Source organism: Cupressus sempervirens, chromosome 2, assembly GCF_028749045.1.
Source record: "Cupressus sempervirens isolate cs-2001-9-10 chromosome 2, ASM2874904v1, whole genome shotgun sequence".
Classification (NCBI taxonomy): domain Eukaryota; kingdom Viridiplantae; phylum Streptophyta; class Pinopsida; order Cupressales; family Cupressaceae; genus Cupressus; species Cupressus sempervirens.
Window position 1 is genome coordinate 641870895 of NC_143119.1, and position 24320 is coordinate 641895214.

General features: G+C 35.2%; 1 protein-coding gene across 1 annotated transcript in view; it reads right to left on the minus strand.

The window, feature by feature from the left end:
- Positions 1-20671, minus strand: part of LOC149575007 (F-box/LRR-repeat protein 15-like) — a 95886-nt gene extending 75215 nt beyond the window's left edge. The window contains exon 1 of the mRNA XM_089814855.1: positions 18852-20671. Within this exon, the coding sequence (XP_089670981.1) occupies positions 18852-19987 (1136 nt within the window). The 5' untranslated portion in view covers positions 19988-20671. The remainder of the gene's footprint in view (positions 1-18851) is intronic.
- Positions 20672-24320: the final 3649 nt, after the last annotated feature.

Sequence of the window (24320 nt, forward strand, 5' to 3'; positions counted from 1 at the left end):
GAGTTTTTGGGCTTTGGAATCCAACTTAGTGTGTTTGGCATTAGGAATTCATACATATGCTAGAGAGCCAAAAACTTTCAAATGGTCGATCCTAGGTTTGCGACCAGAGCAGGCTTCCTCAGGAGTCTTATGGTTAATTGCAAGGGTGGGTGACCGGTTAAGAAGGTGGACAACTGTGGATACTGCTTCTACCCAATATTTTCTGGGAACATTTCTATGTTCTAGCATAGCCCTAGCCATTTCTGTGATGGTACAATTTTGACGCTCTACAACATCGTTTTGCTGAGGGAAGTGAGGTGTAGTGAACTGATGTCTAATGCCATGAGTAGTACAAAAGGCAGAGAAAGCAGAAGAACAAAATTCCCCCCATTATCGATCCTAAGAGTACGGATGGGGGAACCAGACTCTTTTTCTACTAGGGCTTTAAACTGTTGAAATACAGGAAAAGCATATGATTTTTGCTTAAGAAAATATACCCACATTTTGCAACTGAAATCATCCACAAAGAGTAAGAAGTACCTATTCCCAGTAACAGGAGTATTCATAGGACCACATACATCAACATGGACCAACTGGAGTACTTTAGATGCCCGCCATGATTCACCATCCTTAAATGGTGTCCTATGTTGCTTCCCTGCTTGGCAAGCTCTGCAAATGCAATGGTTCTGGGTCTAGATATCAGGTAGGCCATGGACTAAATTATCCCAAGCAAGTTGTGCTAGATATTAAATGTTCAGATGACTGTATTGCTGATGCCAGAGGCTGTTTAGAGCGGATGATTTGGTGATGAAAGCACACTCAACGGAATCACCTGAATCTACAAGCCTATAAATACCATGATCCTCAAGACCGAGAACAAGTGTAGTGTGAGACGTACGATCAATAATCGAACACTTATTTCCATTGAAAATGACATCCAACTGAGGCGACTGCTTCATAATCTGACCAACAAACAGAAGATTATGTTTCATGCCAAGAACATAACAAACATTACAGAACGTGAGTCTTCTTCCTCCGAACTGAATCTAAACATTGCCTTTGCCGACAATATTGTATTCTTCGCCGCCTCCGAAGATTACTAAGTCAGAATAAGGAGTGAATTTAACAAACCAATCACGCCTGTGAGTGAAATGTCGGGAGGCACCAGAATCTCTGTGCCAGGCAAAAGATTTCACATGCTCTGCAAGTATGTTGGCCATAAGGCATGGTACATAGACTCTTTCTACTCTAAGTGTTGGGCAGCATTGGCTGGCTTTTTAATTGAGTCTAACTTCTGATGCTGCTGATACAGATGCTCATAATATGTGAATATTTCAAATGTCACAAACTTCGAGGTGAAAAAATGAAAGACCCAAAAAAATCGGAGTACCCAAAAGAGAGCTCGGTAAATCCAAAAATAATGTTGTTGAAATCCGAATCTATTGGCTTGAAAATCGAGGCACCTAGAAAAATTTGACACCACCCCATTTGAGATCTCGAAAAAAACCACCAAGAATATGTATTCAAAATATTTTTCCTACCCCAAAAATTAGGGTTTCGGGCAAAACCCTAGCCGGCAGATTGGAGAGTCGATTTTGAAAAAAAATGGCAATTTCTTGTAAAGAAATGGCCGATTTTTGTCTCAGATTTTTGGCACAGAGCGGGATTTGCAGGTAGAGATTAGTTTGGCCTCTGATATCCTCCAAAATCTGTTAAAAAGGACGCGCAAATGGGGAGCAAAACGACTACAAGAACAGACCTGCGTATAGACACGTTTGGCAATTTTCATCAACCCTAGTTCAGGAATTTTCTCCTGACCGAAAAACCCTAGGCAAAAACCGTGATTTTGTAGACGATTTGCAGACCTGACTTTCAGATGCGATTTGAACCACTATTAGCAGACAAATCTACCACGAGGCACTGAATCTCAAAAAAAAACCACGATTTTGCAAGGGAAGAAAACTCGCGATTTTTCCAAGGAAGGACCAGAGATGTGCCGTGGATTTCAAAGTCAAACCCGTGATTTGCAGAACCAGATGCAACAAAAGAAATCACGATTTTCAGAGAGAAATTTTGAAAAAACAAAATAGATAATTTCAACAAAGAAATTATAATTTTTTTCGAAAAATTACTCTAGCTCTAATACCATGTTACAAACATAAATGGCAGAATACTTGACTTGTTAATCAGAGATCAAATGATCTATATATACAAACAGGAGAGTTGAATAGAATATAAACATTCTATTCTAGACTACACCTAAATATTAGAAACATTCTAATATTTACAGAGATACAATAGTGAGCATTAAAAAGAAACATAAAGATTATTCTAATAGCGACTTGGTAAGACTTTACTCCCTCTACTCCTCTTAGCTTTGGGCAATAGCGATTATCAGTATCCTTAAAAATTACTTCTTTAGCAACATGTTGATACTGATATCCCTAAATGCTGGAATATATTGAAGAAAATCTTCATTTGTTGGAATTGATACTATACAAGGTATGCCTTCTCAAATGAACAGATACAAGAATGGTTAGATAAGAAATAGCGTGTCTAAGTCGATGTATTCTAAAGGTTTCCAGACTCGAGTCTAGATTCTTGTCTTCCCTTATACTTTGTGCTGATGCGGATGCTAATTATTATCTCTCTCATTTGTTTGATAGGTAGTACTACTTGCTGGAGATAATGAATTCCAATAATGATAGAAGACAGTCTCGATCAGATTGATGCCAGAAAGCATGAAACCTCGTATAGGCTAGAAACATTATGACAGAGAGATTGTAGATGATGATAAACAGGCAGTTAGAATATTTTATTTGTACACTGATATTTATTGCACAGGTTCCTTCTATAGTAAATACCTAAGAAAAGTAATCATACTGATGAACAGCAGCAGCACAGCATGAATTTTTTACAGTGTCTATATTTGTTAATGTTCATGAACCTTTGACAGCGTTTGAATGCAATCGATAAGCCACTGATACATCTGTGGCTATACAATAATCCAAAAGATGTGGGGATAATCTGAGAAGTGGAAGTATTGACTATAGACGAAATTAAGAAGAATACGAATGTCAGCAGAAGACAAATTTCAGAAGAGCACAAATCTCATCTATATTGGCGGATACGTTTGGTAAATTAATCTGTCTTGTCATCAAAATTTGACTAGAAAAGACAAAACATGATATTCTTAAACTCCTTCAGCGGATCTCCCTAATTGGTATTCTGAAGAGAGTTGTCAGCTTTGTAGCCCAATAGGCAGCGAGAATATATAAGGACACAAAATTCAAGGATTCGATAAAAGACAAAAACTCTATTTTATAGAGAATTCATACTTCAGAAGAGATAGAATGAAGATTGTCATTTAAACGGTTCCTTATAATCTGTTATTCACATCAGCGCTCAATGCTTTAATGAATTAATCACCCAATGATATTAATCGAGTAGATGTTTTGGTTATATTTTGAAATGGTTTATGGTTACTTGAAATGACACATCTCTTGCGACGGTAACTGTAGCAAACTGAAACTATAGTCCATGATCAACCATGCCAAAATAGATTAGGGAGTGCTGCAATCAATTTTTATTTATTTATAATTATTATTATTTTATTTTGCTGAGTCCACATCGAATTGCAGAGCCATGGGTTAATGATTGGACCCACATTCATTTCCAAGAGCCAACGGTTATACTCAGCAGAGTTGAGCCTATCATTTCAGCGTTTGACATTCCAATTTATGAGTCACGTGAGGTATTGGCAGTCTTCATTTTCCCTCAAGGGTTGTTCTTCATTTTGGTGTTTAAAAACATACAATCCAGGTTCTTATTACACACAAAGAAAATGTTGATAGAAGTTCAAGCTTGGCATTTTCAAAAACATGTTCTACAAAGTGGCATCTTCAGAGAAATAAGCAGCAATCACCATTTGTCACACCCAAGTCTGTCACATCCAATTAGAGGTAATTATTCCCAGTTTATGAATTGGTTCTCTTCATTAATTGTTGTACAAAATAGGAGCGCAATTATTTCTTCCTCCTGGTTCGCTGAAGAATATACTTATTTATCTCCAATAATGTGGGATCTACCTTTTGTATCTATTTGCTTAAATTAATTCTTTCACTTACATTTTCTACATTTGCAGCATGGCTCTGATACCATGTTAAATAACATGGATTGTGTCTGCAAATGTAATAATATTGCCACTGTTATAGATATGTTTCAAATGCAGATTTGGATCTCATATAAGTATGAGAGAAGGAGACATGTCTTTTGAAGAGACATGTCTCCAAGGTTTAAACATCAGTATAAAATAATATAACTAACCATTGTATAATATATACATTATTATATATATCGTTATATATATATAAAGGAATATTTATAACATCATTAATAATGAAACTCATGATCGTATCAATTTGACTGTAACTACAAACTTAACACACTTAGAAGAAACAACGGATTTTCTTTCAGGTCTTGGAACAATTTCCCAAACATCATTCTTAATAATGGATTGGTATTCTTCTATCATAGCATCCTTCCAAGCTGTATGTTTAATAGCATCTGAAACATTGGTTGGTTCTGATTTAGCTAAATCACCATGTTTGTTGCATAACTAGAAAATCTTTTGGGTCTTTTGCTTTCTCTGAAGGTTCCAGATGGTGCAGCAAAGTCTTGTGCTTTCTCTACTGTCTTAATGGCCCAAAGTTGTCTTTTCTTTGGATTTTGAATTTCCTCAAGATTAAAATTTTGAATTTCATCTTCAATTTCTTCAATGTTCTCCCTCTGAAACTCAAATTCAATATTTTTTTCAAAACTAGGTAAGAGAGAGGGATCTCCAAAACTTAGGGCTCTTTTGAATGCTAAATCTTCTTCAAATATTACATCCCTACTAAGTTCAATGTTTTTCTAACTAGGAATGAAAATCCTATATGCTTTAGATGTTTCACTATACCCAACAAAAATACCTTTCCTCTCAGAGAGTTCTAACTTAGTTCTCTTTTCTTTTGAAACATGTATATATACTGGGCACTCAAAAATCCTAAAATGACTTATATTAGGTTTAATCTTAGTAAAGACATCTTCAGGAGTTTTATCTCTAAGAGTGAGGACTTATGTTTTGAATATAGACAGCAGTACAAGAGGCTTCTACCCAAAGATAATATTATAAATTTTGATCAAATATCATAGCTCTTGTTGCTTCTATAATTGTTCTATTCTTCCTTTCTGTTACCTCGTTTTTGTTGTGGGTTATAAGGAATGGTATACTCCCTTTTAATTCCTGCTTCTTTACAAAACTCTTTAAACAAATCTTAAGTATATTCCCCTCCATTATCAGTCCTTGGACTTTTAATTTTGTGTCCTGATAAGTTTTCAATTAAGGTTTTGAATTCTTTAAATCTCTTAAGAATTTCTTTTGATTCTTTACATTTTAAGAAGTAAATCCAAGTTTTCCTAGAGAAGTCATCTATAAAAAGTATATAGTACCAGAATCCTCCAAGAGAAGGAACAGACATAGGTCCACATAAATCTGAGTGGATTAATTCCAAAACATTGTTAGTTTTTCTAGTGCTATCGTGAAATGGACTTTTGGTGTTCTTACGCAAAGTGCATCCTTTGCATATGCTTGAATGATCTTTATTCAACTTAGGTAAACCAGTTACCATTTTCTCCATAGTCGATAAGGTTTTGAAATTTAAATGTCCTAACTTTCTGTGTCATATTTCGTTTATATCAGCAGCTTCATGAATTAACGCTTGAATAGGTTGACAAGGTTTTGTATTTAATTCATACAAGTATCCCTTTCTTTGACCAATCAACTTTGACTTCTTAAATGAAGAGTTCTTAGACCAGGTCATTACTTTACCGTCCATGAATACAACATTGTGTCCATCATCTTCAAGTGTTGTAACAGAGATTAGATTCGTTTTTATTTCTGGTACGTAAAGTACTCCTTTGAGATGTAGAGAACTACCCAACTTCAGTTTCAAGGTGCAATTCCCAATTCCTTTGACTGAATGAGCGGAACTATTACCGATGGTACCTTCACCATCAACTTCTTCAAATATAGAGTCCAATTCTTCTTTGTATCCTGTAATGTGTCGAAATCATCCACTATCAAATTACCCAAGCTTTGCTTGATACTTTATTTGATAGTGCTGAATACAATACACGATTCTCAAGATCATAGTTATCTTCTTTCCTAGTAATGTTTGTATAGTTTACTTGCTGCCTTGTATTCTCAAGGCAATTAGATCTATAGTGGTCAAATTTTTCACATTTGAAGCATTTTATTTTGGATAGATCTTTCTTAGGTTTATCATTTCTTTAATTAACCTTCTTCTTCTTGAAGTGCTTCTTCTTACCTTTATAGGAATTTGTATTGAGAACATGAAATTCTTCATCTTCAATTTTCAATCTTCCTCCTTTCTTAAGTTTCCTAGATTCTTCTTGCAAGCACTCTCCTTTAAGTCTATTAAAATCTGGTAGATTGTCTCTAGCACTTACTCCTTGTGAGAATGTTTCCCATGAATCTGGTAACCCATCTATAGCCATAAGTGTTAATTCCTTGTCTTCAATTATGGTCCCTATACTTACAAGTCCGTCTCTTAGACTAGCCACCCTTAGAAAGTAAGAGTTCATAGATTCTCCCTTCTTTATTTGTATATGATTTAGTTGCCTTTTTAATGCAAGGGTTCTAGTTGCATTGTCAACCTCATATGCATTTAATAATGCATTCATCATATAAAATGTTGTTTGATGTTTCATTAGCATAGGTACTATTTCATTTTTCACTCCATCCAATATGCTCTACATGGCTTTCCTATTTCCTTCACTCCAGATAGTTTTATTAGGTTCAACATCAGGTTGCTTGGATGCTGAATCAACAAACTGTTTCACATCATTGTCTTCAAAAATCATCATAATTCTGAATTTCCCAGCAACGTGTTCTTTCCCATCAAACTTGTCCTCGGGTCTGATTGTGCTTGCCATTCAAGATGGATGTTGCTAGATATATAAAGTTTGATTGTCAATTTGCAGAGCCTAGGTTCAACTACCAAAGCTCTGATACCATGTAAAGTTTATGCAAATTCTGCTATTAATCAGACTGAAATTATACCTTCTTAGTTGCTTGCTCAAGATGATCGTCCATATCAGACTTATATGAAGTGTCTTTAATGGTATAATCTCAATTCTCGAAATGTTCTTACTCTACAATAATTTGTTTAAGGCATAAATGTAGATATGCAAACTTTATTTTGTATTATGTGTTCTCTAACCTCATTCTAAGCTTATATTTATAATGCAGCCAAAAGGCATGTACTTAGAAAGGACATGTCTCTTCCTAGGTCGACCCTTATATATAACTTAGTTATTATACTCCAAGATCAGCATCTCCTAGTTAACATAATTTCTTAGTAAATATACTAACAACAATCATACAAAGAAATATTAATAAATGCTCCTAGGAAGGTCGCCAATAAGGTTAACAATCTAAGACAGATTAAAGAGGCGAATCCAAATGAGGACATACATGTATTACATGATCAGTACAATCTGTAAAATCAGATTAGTATGAGATCGAAGTTACAGAATTAACATTGCACACCTTTCACCAGTGGCAATTCAAGGTGAGCTTCTCAGGTACTTCAGCTTGTTCATGCCGATATCTGCGACTCTATGGCCACTCCTTCGGTTTTTAGGTCCAGATATTTTATGTTGTTTGTTGATGATTTTAGTAGAAAAATGTGGGTGTATTTCCTTAAAAGAAATCAAATGCATTTCCTGTATTTCAGAAGTTTAAACCTTTAGTTGAAAAAGAGTCTGAGAAATCTATTATTACTCTTAAATCAAACAATGGGAGAGAATTTTGTTCTAATGTTTTCTCTAGCTTCTTGGATACTCATGGCATCAAACACTAATTAACAACACCACATACACTACAACGGAACAGTGTCGTTGAATGTCAGAACAGAACAATCACCGAGATGGCTTGATTCATGCTTGAACAAAGACATGTTCCAAAAAAGTTTTGGGCAAAAGCAGTTAACACTACAGTTTATCTGTTGAACCGGTCACCCACAGTTGCAGTCAAAGGCAAAACTCTAGAAGAGGCCTGGTCAGGTCGCAAGCCCAAAATTAGTCACCTGAAGGTTTTTGGCTCCCTTGCTTTTGTTTGGATCCCTGATGCGTTATGCACCAAGTTGGATGCCAAGAGTCAAAAACTCGTGCTTGTTGGATACTATAGAATTCACAAAGCCTACCACCTGATCGATGTTGAGACATCTCATCTCATCTACAATCGTGATGTAGTCTTTGATGAGTAGCGATGACCTTTCACGCCTATTTCTCCTGTTCCTAATCCAACAAACCAACCTATGAAGGCTCATGATTTGGGAATTTGGCTTCCATTAGGTCCCCCTGATGGGAGGGCTCCAATAACTCCTGCAGCTTCAATTATACCAATGGTCCCTCTACAAACACCTCCAACTTCTCCTACAGAATCACCTCAATTTGTAGATACTTCGCCTGAGTTTGATCCAAATTCTTCTGATGAGAAACTCGATCACTAAGCATCTCCTAATACTAATGTTGGTCATTCTCCTCTCCGGCCTAGGCTGTGGACTAAGACACTTGTTGATTTTTGTGATGATGAGCTCATTGGTGGGAGAATTGCTCGGAAAAAGAGCAAATCTATAGAGTTTGTTAACTTTGCTCTCATGGCCAACATTCACAGTGTGTTTGAACCTAGAACATATTCCGAGGCTAAAAGAATTCTAGAGTGGCAATAGGCCATGATATTTGAATACTACAGCCTGCTTAAGAATAACACTTAGGTTCTTTCTGATCTTCCACCAAGGAAGAAACTCATTGGCTGCAAATGGGTTTACAAAATCAAATACAAATCGGATGGTACTTTGGTTAAGTACAAAGCTCGTTTAGTTGCGAAGAGCTTTTCTCAACGTCAAGGCATTGATTATGAGGAGACCTTTGCTCCTACTACAAAGATGAGCACCATCAAATTAGTCCTAACCATGGCAGCACAGTTTGGCTGGAAGGTCCATTAGATGGACAACAAGAATGCTTTCCTAAATGCTGATCTCCACGAAGAGGTCTACATAATGCAGCCTCCTAATTTCAAGGTTGTTGGTAAAGACCATCAAGTTCTCAAATTGGTAAAAGCTCTCTATGGTTTAAAGCAAGCCCCTCAGGCATGCTACATAAAAATTGATAAGTATTTTAGTGATCAAAGCTTCAAGAGGAGTTCTTCAGACTCAAATTTGTACATCAAGACTACTAACATTGACATCATCCTTCTGGTTATTTATGTGGATGATTTGATCATCACTAGCAGTTCGGCATTTTTGATTCAAGGAATCAAATAGAATTTATGCCAATCTTTTAATATGACTGACCTTGGGCTCATGCATTGTACATCAAGACTACTAACATTGACATCATCCTTCTGGTTATTTATGTGGATGATTTGATCATCACTAGCAGTTCGGCATTTTTGATTCAAGGAATCAAACAGAATTTATGCCAATCTTTTAATATGATTGACCTTGGGCTCATGCATTATTGCCTAGGTGTTCAAGTTTGATAGCAATCTTCTGGTATATTCATTTCTCAGTCCAAATATGTCAGAGCTCTAATAGACAAATTTCGTATGCAGGATTGCAAGCTTGCATCTACACCCATAGAAAAAGGTCTCAAGTTATCCGCAAAGTTTGATTCTCCTTCCATTGATGATACTACATATAGGCAACTAGTAGACAGCCTCGTCTACCTCTCTGCTACTAGGCCCGACATCAACTCCGCAGTCAACTATATCTCACGCTTTATGACAGCTCCTATGGCAGCAAAGCGTGTGCTTTGTTATGTGAAGGGCACTTCCAAATATGGACTTTTGTACTCTCAAAGTTCTAATCCTAAACTCAATGGATTCACAGATTCAAATTCGACAGGCACTATTGATGATAAAAAATCAACTTCTGGATATCTGTTCAATTTGGGATCCGGTGCAGTTACATGGACCAGTATGAAGCAATAGGCAATTTCTCTCTCCTCTACAAAGGACAAATACAAAGAGACTGTTAAGGCAGAATGTGAAATTGTTTGTCTTCGTCGGATGCTTAGGGATATGCAGATGTCACCAGTAGGACCAACTACTTTCTTTGTTGATAACGAAGGCATTATCAAATTAGCACGAAATCTAGTCTTCCATGAACGAACCAACCATGTGGATGTTTACTATCATTACATATGACCGCTGGTTAAAGACGGAACAATACATTTGCAGTATGTTCCTACCACAGATTAAACTAGGGGCATTTTCACCAAGCCTCTTGGTCCTGATAAGTTTGTCAAATTCAGACGACAGCTTGGTGTTCTAGATAGATTAACCATTAAGGGAGGGTATTACAATAATAGATAATCGTCTTTTATTAGTTTATGGTAATCTATTGTAAATATCTAGTTAGCTTTAGTTAGTTGTAGCTTTTTTCAGCTAGAATAGAATGCTTCTATTCTTTACGATTGTTTCCTAAGGAAAAATTTGTATATATAGACCTCTTGGTCTTTGTTAATATCAAGCAAGTATTTTACCAATTACTTCATAATATCAAGCTGAGTTGGATTTTCATGATACTTCTCAAATCATCAGAGCTTCTTGATGTGGACATCAATCCTTATTTACCCCACCTATTTGATCCAAAAGCATCTTGGGTACTTTGACAATCTTACATCAACCAAAACAATTTCCTTTGAGTTGTTCATGTCTTTTGTTTAAGGAATGGCGTTTGTTGTTCTTGTTTTCTCTTTCTGTGCAGTTGGCTCCTTAATGTGGACCTATCGTGGATTGTGTACCTAAGAGCGCAAAAACTAATTCCATCATTTACAGGAGTTATCCTTCTCTTTGTTCAAGGCGTGCTGCTTTCCTAGCAGCTCAAGTAATGTGCAAGTTTAGCTTCAACAAGGTTTTGTTTAGCATCATGGCTTTCCACAGCCTTGGGGTTTGCTTCTTGGATCACGTGTGGACCTATCTTTGTCCCCGCACATGTTAATTTGCTAAATTGTAAGGTCGTTGATTTCTCTTTTGGAGCAAGACCTATATTTTGTAACAATTTGCCTAACTAGCCAACTTGTGGTCTTGTTGGCTATATATTTAGAGATCTAGGATTAGGAAAAAGAGAATGAAGTTAGATAGAACGAAAATAATATGATTTGGCTCTATAAACCCGAGCTTCTAAGCTCTAAGGTTGTAATTTGAATGTATATGGCTACAACCAGGTACGCCTTATGCCTGGCATGTTGAATAAATATTGTCTCATCATATCTGCATTGAATTCTCTATAATTTCTTGTGGTTTCTCCTATATTGTATTGGCTTTTGTGTGCAACTCTAGCAAGGGTAATTGGGGAGTGGATTTCTTCTATCCTACCTTGCGTAAAAATGACATTTAGAGGGAGCTTGAGTAGCAAAGCGAGAGTGCCAAATCCTTTTGTTAAGAATCAACTAGCTTGTGTGGCAGTGTGATTGCTAAAACTCATTGTTTAGTCAACATTGGAATCAACTTTATTTTGTTGTGGTTATAAAAGTAATAAGAATGTTGCCCCTGTTGAGGAGTCTCGCTGAGAGGGAGTTTCAGCATTCAAATTATCTTTTATGTGCTTTAATGAGTTCTTCTCTGTGAGGGAGAGGCTTGAGGTGCAATCCCCTGTTAATGAGTTCTTCTCTGTGAGGTAGAAGTTTGAGGTGCAATCCCTTGTTACTATGTTCTTCTTTGTAAAGGAAAAGTTAGAGGCGCAATCTCGTATTAAAGAATTCTCTGTGAGGGAGAAGTTCGAGGTCCAATCCCTTACTTATTAGTTATTCTCTGTGAGGGCGAAGTTTGAGGTGCAATCTCTTGTTAATGAGTTCTTCTCTGAGGGAGTAATTCAAGTTGCAATCCCTTGTTAATAAGTTCTTCACTGTGAGGAAGAAGTTTGAGGTGCAATTCCTTGTTAATGAGTTCTTCTCTAGGACGGAGAAATTCGAGGTGTAATCTCTTGTTCCACCCTCTAGGAGTAGCCATGTTGGAAGTCATGTGTGAGACTCCGTAACCTATTTTTTTTGTTCTTTCACCCCCTGGGAGTAGCCATGGTGGATGTCATGCTAAGATGACACTATTGTGTTGAAAAAACTTAGTGATAAGGTTTTGTTATTGTTACATTTTAAGTGTAGCCATTTACTTACCATTATGAGAGACACTATTATATATGAATAATCTCTTCTTTGCTAAGTGGGAGTGAAATGTTCTAGTAGCTACAGAAGAAGTTATTCATACTCGTGTTTATCATTTGGTTCAATCCTTGTTTTATTTGTTTTGTTGCTTCTTTTCATCTACTCAGAGTGCTATTATTGGGCATTGTGGGATGACTTGTGAAGAAATTTCTTGTCTCTAGTGTCATCACCCAAACTTAAATGTACAAGCGTTATCATTCAGCATGCTCAGCTAGTCATTATTCCACATTAATAACATGGCAACGTGACCGTGTGCCATCTTGACATGGCATCATGTAATTTTCACATCTGAGGTGGCTCACATAAATGTGTCTAGCATATTACTTGTCGTCAATTTGTATTTCATACAGAACACAAGGCAAATGAGATTTCATTTGTGCTTCATTATTATTAGCAAGCATTTGTGGTCCATGTTGCTTAGTGTCTTACAAGATTTGACAAGATTTGACATGGCTTTGTGTTATCTATCATCACCTTTCATAGGGAGGTGAAGTGATGCAGGTTATAGTTTTTTGTTTTGTACTCATTCTTGAGTATGTATCACAGTGGTTCATCTTTTTTTTTTTTTTCTGTGGAGACAACTGCATTGAGAGTTCTAAGATTTATTCTTGAAGGATTTATATTTAAGAAGAGAGAACGATTCTACAACATTAGTACATATAATTTTTAAGCCATAAATTTTGGTGGATGAGCCCTTCTCATTACTATTTGAATCCGCGAAATACTCAAAGAGCTCTTATATTCTATTTCTATATAGTCAAAGTGATTGAACCTCATATCAAATTGATTGATTGATTACTTGGAATCAATTATTAGAAGTTAGAGAACTTTGTATTTGTCCTGAATTTACAAATAAAGGATCTATCTTTTGAGTATGGCAGGGTTCTTCCCTTGAGTAGGGGATCTATCTCAAGGTAAATTTGTGTCTAGTTTTTTTGTGTTTTCTTGTTAAAGGTTCTAATTATTGCATTGATTATATTCTGTTTTGGAAAGGTGGATCTATCTTTTGAGTATGGCAGGGTTCTTCCCTTGAGTAGGGGGTCTTTCTCAAGGTAAATTTGTGTCTAGTTTTTTTGTGTTTTCTTGTTAAAGGTTCTAATTATTGCATTGATTATATTCTGTTTTGGAAAGGTTATCATCAAGTAAACTTAGAAAAATATAATTAATTAGCATCAATCAAATGTTATGATCATAAATAATACATATTGAAAACAATAATATACTAAATGCCTTGGGTCCATTGTATAGCATAATTCCAACAGCCAATCATTAGAAATTTGATGGGAAAGCAAGATAGGGCGTATGAAGATTATCTTCCACAAGTAAGCCCAAGAGTGTGGAACAACCATCGAAGTCAACTTAACCCTTTTGCCCATGTGCAAACTAACTTAGGGTGGGCTATTAAAATTGAGGGAACCAGTATTGTTGGATCCACTGTTGGATCCATTGGTTGATAGCAATGGGATAAATAATTACTAATCTTATTTCTTGTTACGACACCTGGGGACTATCTTCCTCAACCAAGCCCAAGGGCACAAAATGAGCCCCTAAGTCATTCGACCCCTAGGCCTAAAAGCAAGCCAACGTACGGTAGGGTATTTAATGAGGGGAGATCAATATTGTTGCATCTTCCTAATATACGTATAAATGAATATTAAATACAATTATATACGATAGTATTGCATACCAGTCACTTTCCACGACATTTTAGACTGTTGTACTTTTTATTAAGATAATATCTTATACTTTCTATAATAGTCAACTACTTGTCTATAGTCCGTTTTTCAGTCTAGATAGGAATGTTTCCTATCCTGTCTCTTTTTTCTTCAGTCTAGATAGGAATGTTTCCTATCCTGTCTCTAGTTTTGTTTCTAATTCCGTTTTCAATTTACGTTGTTTCTTTTAGAAACAACGTCCTTGTAATTCTTTATAAGGAACACATTTGTTCCTCTGTTTATCAATGAATCATCCGAAAATCCGTTAATCTGCCAACTCTTCTTGAATCTTGTAACATAGTATCAGAGCTATTACTTAAATTTTTTCGAAAAAATTTATAATTTCTTCGTGAAATTATTTGTTTAATTTTTTTCAAAATTATTTCTGTTGAATTTCTCTAAAACCCGCTTAGGGTTTTCGGCCTAGAGAAATTCTTGAACTCGGGTCTGCCTGTGTTTGTTCAGCACACTCTAGACCCATTCGTCCATGCACATCGATCCTTGAAGAAAAATCTGCCATTTTTTATCAAGAAATCTGAAGTTTTTTCAAGCTTTTTTCAGCTAGGGCCTTTTTTTTCGAAACCCTAATTTTTGGGGTCAAAAAAATATTTTGTTTGCAGATTCTTGGTGGGTTTTTCAAGAACTCAACTGGGTTGTCGTCCGTTTTTTCTGGGTGCCTCGATTTTTGTGTCTCGATTTTCGAGCCAGTGGATCCAAAAAACAATAGAAGATTCCTTCTGGGTTTTTTGAGCTCTCTTCTGGGTCATTCTCTGATTCTTTTGGGTCTTCCGTATTTTTGCTTCAAAGAATGTGCCTTCACAGATTTTCATTGGAAAACGTACCATGGCATCTCTGACAAATATTCTGCTCGAACATAATTCCAAATTCAATGGTCGCAATTATGGAACCTGGAAGCAGCGCATCATCGCAATCTTCAAATATCGCAACACCGCTCAACTTGTTCTGGGTGTTATGCAGCGTCCGACTTCTCTGGGTCCTGATCAAGGCGAAGCTGCATTTTTTGCCTTCTGAATTTGTTTCTGTTTTTTATGGGTTTGTTGATTTTCTCCTCAAAAATCATTTCAAGTTGTCTGTAATACGCAAGGTTGCGTGAGATTCTGGGTTTTACCGTTTTTTCCACAAAAACGAAGTTTTGTAATTGCAACTTATTTTGAGTAATAGCACTCTTCTGGCAAAGCTTCTTGGTTTCAACATTCTGTAGATCCAGGGAGGGTCTCAATTATCCCAAAATGTTCCAACATTTGTATGTTGACCATTAAGGGAGGGTATTAAGATAATATCTTATACTTTCTATAATAGTCAACTACTTGTCTATAGTCTGTTTTTCAATCTAGATAGGAATGTTTCCTATCCTGTCTCTTTTTTCTTCAGTCTAGATAGGAATGTTTCCTATCCTGTCTCTAGTTTTGTTTCTAATTCCGTTTTCAATTTACGTTGTTTCTTTTAGAAACAACGTCCTTGTAATTCTTTATAAGGAACACATTTGTTCCTCTGTTTATCAATGAATCATCCGGAAATCCGTTAATCTGCCAACTCTTCTTGAATCTTGTAACATCTTGTAACACTTTTTATGAGATCTATTTGAATCAAACTCAGTCATTTGATTACTGTTAAATTATTGATATTTTTAAGAATGATTGATTGAATAAATGAATTCCTTTGTATTATTTGGAGCATTGGTGAATGATGATTAAGTGATTATTGTTTAGATGATTGATAAGTGATGATGTAATGAATATATATTGGTGGTTGATGATTGAATGAATACTAATTTGATAGAGTGGTTTGTTGATTGATTGTTTTCTTGATTTGATATCGATGATTACTTATGTGGATTGATCCTTGAAAGATTGGAATGACCTCTTTTATACTTCAATGGTTAAAGAGTTACAACCCTTGATCATTTCTACAATTTAAAAAAAACACTTCCTTATTTTCTTCAAATAGCTCTCTTCTTCCATGAATCCTTTCATGATTCCCATACTCCATCCTTTCTTCCTTCCTCCATATTCCCTTTCAAACTATGCTCCACAGGGACGCGTTTCCTGGAGTTTTACCCTCGTACCCGTACCGGGGATGAAACGGGGACGCGGGGACGGATTTTGGCCGTCCCTTGAGTCGTCCCCTTTTTGAAAAATTCAGAAACGTCCCTGAAACGGCCAATTTTTTTTGGCAGGAAACTTGGGGACGGCCAGCAGTATCGGGGACGGTTTTCCCGTCCCCTATCCGTCCTCGAAACTGCTAGCCGTCCCCTTTTTTCCAGTCAATCTGGTAAAGGCAAACCATCCCCAAAAAAACATTTTTTTCTAATTTTTGTTGTTCGTGTGGCCCCTAGTCATCTTAAAGACATAATAACAATATGCAACCCATATTTGGTCCATTAAAACACTAACTCTTCTACTCATTTTTCGATTTAATATACTTGCTAAGAGGAAGGAAAAAAACATAAGAGCAGTAGCAGCAATGAGCAAAGATTGTGCTTAGTGAGGAAAGATTGCTTTCGGTATTTACTATTTACTAACTATTTTAGTTGGACTTCTCTTTATTTCATTCTGATTTCAGCATGATACTTGAAGCCTTTAGGCATTTTAATTTTTGCTATATATGTATGTGATATTGTTATAATGGAAGCACTTAGTATTTGCCATTTGATAATATTCCACGTATTTATCTTCTAAAATGTCTATGGTGAATGGTTTATCAATGTTATGATATACATATTTGAATTTTGTCTCTATATTAAAAAAATTCCCTATGTTTTTAATCGCCGTCCCCTGATGTCCCGTCCCCTAAATTTTGGCTTCGACCCGTACCCGTACCGGAAACACGTCCCCGTCCCCTAAAACGTCCCCGTCCCGGAAACTCCGTGGAACATAGCTTTCAAATGAACTCTTCTCCCATCTGTATCTTATTTTTATGTGAGTCACAGTTCTTCATTCATAGCCTTTTGACCCTTCCTTAAGTTTTGTCAAAATTTCATTATATTAAGTTCTATTTGTCTATTTTTTATTAAATCCTATTTCAAAGAGGAGACACTACAAAGGCAATAAATTTACATAATATATTCTGATTTGAGCTAAGTTACCATGGTTCGTCCCTCTCCCCCCCCCCCCTCCCACACCCGGACTGGCAGAAGTTTTAGTACGGTTCAAACTCTGGTTCGGGCAAGGTGCTGTTTTTTACAATGGGTTCGATTGGGTTGAAAAGAAGTTCTAACCTAGGCGGACCAAGTTCAAACACGTTTATTTGTTGATCCACGCGGAGAGCGAAAATCAGAGTTTTTTGCAAAATTTAATGATATTTTGGCATCCACGACTAATGTAGTTACTGCTGCTGATCCCACTGGCATTAGCTCAACTAATGTCGGAGAAAAAGAAGATGAAGACAATGAATATTAAAGAACTTGGAATATTAATTGATTTTTATTCCATTAGTTGAACAATAAACATGAAACAATGATACTTGAACTTGATGCTATGATTTATTTTTAATGTTTTGAATCTTTGATGTTGAACTATATGATGGTATGATCACTATGATTACAAGTTTATGGTGTTTTTGTTGTTTAAAAGTGTTTATGCTACTGTGCTACATTCTAATTTTAACTCATGCTTCATAAATATATATTTTGGCATCCCCAACTAATGTTGTCGCTGCTACTAATCCCATTGGCATTAGCTCAACTAATGTCGGAGAAGAAGAAGACGAAGAAGCTAAAGATGAAGAAGATGCGTATTGAAGAACTTAGAATATTAATAGATTTGTATTCTATTAGTTGAACAATGAACGTGAAACAATGATACTTGAACTTGATGCCATGGTTTTTTTTATTTTATGTTTTGAATCGTTGAACTATATGATGGTATGATCACTATGATTACAAGTTTATGGTGTTTTTGTTGTTTAAAAATGTTTATGCTACTGTGCTACATTCTAATTTGAAATCATGCTTCACACACACACACACACATTTTTATTTTTATTTTTTTTTAAATTATTATAATTTTCACATGTTTTTGTACTAACGAACCCAAACCCCTTTCCAAAATTTTGACGAACTTGCGAACCAGTTCTCAAACTTCGAACTTGGAACCAAACCCAAACCAGTAACTTAGGATTTGAGGTGAGATATCCAACCGGTGTAGTGCAGCTCATACTAGATGTCATCCATTATATAGACATCAAAACAAAAAAAATGAATTAGATAGGCATAATGATAAAAGCAAACCAAACGTGCTTTTAGTATCCATGCATTCAATCTGCAAAGGTAAAATAGGATAAGGGATAAATAATGCAACAGTAGACACTGTGACATATTATGTCATGTTTGATGTTAGCGTGTGAAATGAAAACAATAAATGCTCCCCTGTGCAGCCAACTAGAGGGTGAAACCCACTCTTAAGTGTATTCAATCTTAATTTTCTCAATATAATTCACGTATTCACGTGACTTATCTTGGTAATGCTGAGAGTCAATTAAGTGTTTCCACTGTCTATTGAGACATATCCTGAACATGTGGATGATGGTTATGATTGTTCCTAAACACAATATCTGTATTGCTATTTTTCTCTCCTCGCTGACCAATTATTTCGTCTCCTTTTCAAAGTAACAAAGCATACTAAAATATGACTAATAAAGATGTAATATTCATTAGCATTCACTTCTCTTAATTTGTTACATTAATTTCATGTATGACAATTTTCCTATTTGGTGAAAAACTTCCACCTAAATGCAGCATTTCCAATAACTTACAAGATACTGACCAGGCAGAATCAGAAACAATACAAATGTGTGTGTGTGTGTGTGTGTGTGTGTGAGAGAGAGAGAGAGAGAGAGAGTGTGTCTTACAAAGAGTTGCCCAACACCTTGGCTCGCTTGTGTTGCATTATACCCGGACCATTCATATGAGACATTCCAAGCATAGAAGATAAGGGAGTATGATCACACAGAGAATGCAGACCAGAGATAGAGCTTCCTCTTTCAACCTCCTTTAAATGCTCCGAGTGACTATCTTCCTTTACTTGGATAGGATCCGGTAAGTACAACATTTCATCGTCATCAGAACCTCCATCCCATTCTGAAATTGGGAAAAACTGAAATTCAGGGGGCGGAGGAGAACACTGGAAAGGAGATATCCGCTGAAGTGATCTATCTGAAGGTCTTGCAGGATCAAACTGTTGACGAGTAATCCCAAAATCCAAATGCCGCAAGCTTACAACAGCAGAAGACGAAGAAGTGCGATTCAGGCATCTGTCCTGTTCCACTTCTTCCCTGAGGAGTCCTCTATCAAATATACGTTCAGGTCTGATCTCCTGACAATCACCAACATCCAATTGCAAAGAATTAACAAAACCATGAGATGAAGAAGCATCATTGCAGCATCCATGCTGCTCCATTTCTTCCCTGAGAATTCTTCTTTCAAAACTGCCTTCAGCTCTGGCCTCGTGTGAATTACAAACTTCCAATTGCAAAGAACCAACAATCCCAGAAGACAAAGAAGCTCCATTCAAGCATCGGTCGTGTTCTGCTTCATCCCTGAGAAATTTTCCATGAAACGTGCTTTGGGCTCTAGCCTGGCTATACAACCCAAAATTGTCTGGATTCAAATTATCTGAATTCAAATTAACTAAATTCGCACTAGATGAATTGCCAGAACGCAGATTAGGTGAATTTGGATTGCCTGAACTCAAATCAGTTGAATTCACGGACAAGCCAATTGACGGCCCGGCACAATCCCACAGTCCCTCCAAAGTCTGCCTCCCAGCGCTCGACAGCTGCTCATCAAAATCACAAAATTCGCCCTCAATCGAGACATCAAGACCCCGCTGAGGCAACCCAACACCATTTTCTGTCGCCCTGGACTCATCTGAATCCCCAGAGCCAAGTTTAACATTCTCTGCACTCCTGATGCGGCTCACAGCCTCTTCTCCACCGGTACACTTGTGCAAACCCCGCATTGTCCCAAAGGACCTCCCATCTTCCATTGCAAGAATTACAAACCCTCAAAACTCTAGCTCAACCACAACTCCCCTGCACAGTAGACTACACTCCTTCCAAACCATCAGAACCCTAACCCAACAAAAATTCCACCCCTCACAATATTTCAATAATTACAAACCCTAAAACCCCAAAGCATCCACCTTTCCACTGCAGAGTGCAGACTCCGCGAAAACGTTTCATCAGCATTGCAAGAACAAAGAATGATTTAAAGACTTCCAAAGTTTTCCCATTTTCCCCACTCTTGACATATTTTGGAAACAGCAGAAGGCATTTGCACAGTAACGCTCTAACTGGGTCTGACCACTATTCGAGATTTTTATTCAGTTTTCTTATTTGCTCCAATTCATCGCAACTAAGATTTTGAAATACTAATAATAGTAAATAAAATCCGTAAATCTGTAACAAAAACCCTTATGTAAACAAATGGCAACTGTAACAGAAATCACTCAGCTTCATTAAAGAATGAGAATCCACTTGGCAGAAACTGATCTTTCTGAGCAAATGCTGAAAAATTCTGCGATCTAACACCAGTTTGTAATGCTTTCCTGCTAAATCAAACTCTCTGAGACAAAATAAGATTAAAAATTGAACAAAAATCAGGAGTAAGGAAGACAAGAAAACAGAAAGAGGGAAAATGGAAGGAAACGAAATGACAATTTTTTTCTCGTCACGTGTAGTATAAGAATGGTAATGTTCTTATTAGACCGACAGAGGAGAGGAAATATTTATTATTATTATTATTAAATCATATTATAAAAATTAAAACTTTTTCTGCAAGTCTTTTTGACTTGTCTAAAGGTTTGTTTTTCACATCATCAAAGATGATTGGAAAAAGAAAGATAATTTTTTTATTAAAAAGGTGGGAATTTGAAATATTTTGGAGGGGATGTTAGTCGAGGTTTTAGGGGATGTTTAGGAGGTGAATCAATAGATATATTATCAAATGATTATATTATTGAAGGTGTAATTTCATTTTATTATTATGTGTAATTTAGAATTTTATAAATTATTTTATTGATCTAGATATTATTTTTAAAGAATTAATTTTATTTTAATAGAAAATTATGTGTTTTAAAAATAATGTTTTTGAAAATATTAAATTTGAGGTAGCTAAAAGATGATAAAGATCATATGTGTAATTGTATTAATAAGATGAGATGAGATGGAAGGATGTACATCTAAGCATAGTATTTTGGAAAATCCAGAAGCATTTTGGTGTGAGTAATCTTGAGACTCTTTGTATTTGAGTTTTGTAAATGTAAACATGAAGAGGATTGGTGATAGCATTTCTTGATATTGATTTAAATAGTTTAATTATTGTACATCTAGATTAGTTAAAGGATGTCAAAGCTTAGATGTTCTAAACATCACCTTTTGGGAGTTCTAAAGGATTTTGCCCCAAATATTGACTCTATATTTAAGTCTTGCAAATGTAATCATGAAGAGGACTAGTGATAGCATTTCTTTATATATATATATATATATATATATATATATATATATATATATATATATATATATATATATATATATATATATATATATATATATATATATATATATATATATATATATATATCTCAAATGAGTAGTTGAATTAATGAAATAATATAATCAAATAATTATATTATTGATGGTATTATTTCATTTTATTATTATATTTATTTAATGTAATTTACAACAGTTAAAGGATGTCAAAGATACAGCCAATAATCTTGGGCCTCTTTATATTTAAGTTTTGCAATGTAAACATGTAGAGGATTGGTGATCGAATTTGTTGATATCTGATTTTAATAGTTTAATTATCTACATCTTGATTCAGTTAAAGGATGTAGATTTTGCTACCAATCTTGACTCTATATTTAAATTTTGCAAATGTAAGCATGACGATGACTAATGATAGTATTTCTTGGTATTTAATTTTCAATAGTTATGAATTTTTTTGAATAGTTGAACCAATCAATATATATAGTTAAATGATTATATTATTGAAATTTTTTTAATTTTTTTTGTATCTATTAATAACGAAAGAGTTTTACATCAGATTTAGTAAGTCAAAAAAATTAGAGATTTGTAATAAAATAATTATAAAAATAACTAGGGCGGGGGCCCTAGCTTGGTTGGCTAAATCTTTCCTGTTGCAGGGGGTTGGTCACGGGTTCTAGTCTCCTCCGTCCTCGTGGTACCGGTGGGCGTGTCGTGCCAGTGTTACCGGTCACGTTAAAAAGTTTACCAGGCGCACTGCAGTTTATAGGGGGGCCGTGTTCCACCGATTCCTGCAGTCTAAAAAAAAAAAAAAATTATAAAAATAACTGCACTAAGCCATTGATACATGATGACATATATAAAAAATAACTGATGAAAATATTACTTCATTTTAATATTATATTTATTTAATGTAATTTAATATTTTTATCTGAAAAATTAAAATTATTTTATTGATATATATTATTTTCAAAGAATCTATTTTATTTTAATAGACGTTTCAAAAAATATATTTGGAGGGGATGTTATTTGCCTAAGATTTTAGTGGAGGATTCACATGATTCTTCAGTAGTTGAACCATTAGCTATATAATTATATTATTGAAGGTATTATTTCATTTAATTATCGTATTTATTTAATATAATTTAGTATTTTGTAGTGTCTACCCTCAGTTTACTTTTCATGTTGTATTGTCGAATTCTTTTAGGCCAGCTTTATGGTTATCTTTTATGATTTAGTGGTACTTGGTTACCTTATTTGATTGGATGTTATTTCATACTCAATTTATATATTTGATGGGCTACTTGATTCTCAGTTACATCATGTGTTCATGATTATTCTTTCAATTATGATGATTTGTATGTTCATATAGTGATTTCAGTTGTTTCATGATGATAGTTAGATGAATGATTTATATATGGTTTTCTATGGTTACTTACCCCATACTTGCATGTGTATGGTGTACATGTATGTTTTACCTTTATGTTTGATATTTCTAATGTTTTACCTTTATGTTTGACATTTCTAATGTGTACATGTTCGGCTTTTGTGCAGATTGCAGGTACCGAGCATCAACTTCCCTGAATTGTTCGGATGAGTGTGTCCTATCACAATATCTCAATAGTAAAGAGGGGAGATAGATAATGATTCCAAATCCTAACCCTAAGTCAATTATCCTATAATATAAGACAAGTATCTGAGTTATTCAACCTTCTGAATTCAACAAAGTGACCGGAATTCAAGATTTTGACCCTTAAGTTTGAATCTGTGCTTTGTTTTATAGAGAGATTTTCTTATTCAGAGTTGTGGGTTTGTTGTGATTTTCAGTTATAATTAAACCAATAAAGAGATTATTAAATGATTTAATTTAACAATAGATTTATAAAGAAAAAATTAATTTTAATTATATTTAATTAATTGAGAAATTAATAAAATAAAATAATTAAATTTAAAATATTTCATTAAAGTTCCAGATTTGGAGTGATTAATTTTTTTTTATTATCAATAAACACTCGAAGATTATATAATATAAACAAAATAGTATACAACAGAGTACCTTCGTTCAAACGGGCACTGGTAGGAAAGAATGGAGAAGAAAATCTCCAGTCTAGCCTAGTAACAAGGTCATTTATTATTACAATATAAAATGGGCATACCCTAGTGAATAATACTAGATATGTTCTAGTTGCAATAAAATGGAGCCCAATTCATGAAAACTTGGTCTAATATCTCTTATGCCATATGAAAACCCGATTCCTATGGACTAGACCAATCAAATTGTGCGCTTCACCAATGCTAAGAGTCCAAATCATTGAAACATTACAAACTTGCTCATCATAATGGTTAGAAGTAACATAAACAAAAGCTTCAAAAAATATATAAGAGATCACCTAAATAGATAATAAACATGAAACCATTTTCCTTATCAATATTAAAATTATTGAACCCTTCTTAATGTCAACAAAGGGCATAAAGACAATCATTTGTAAGGCCAACATTGGAATAAAACCAAGAGAATCTTAGACAAGATATTGAGACTGATCTAAACTTAATACTCGAAATAGCCTTTAATGGCATGAGAAAAACCTAAAAAATCCACAAGTTGTAGCGAGCTCTACATCCAAGCCAAGACAGATTAAACCCAAATGTTTTATTGTTAACCATCAAATGCTCAAAACCACCCAAGCTACCATACAGGGGGCAATAAAACCTACAGATAATTCAATAGACCAAAGAAGCAAAAGCCAAACCGAACATATTGAAACCAGATTTGGTTCAAGAAAACAAAGAAAAACTTATAATGATAATCTAATAGACTCTACAAACACTAGA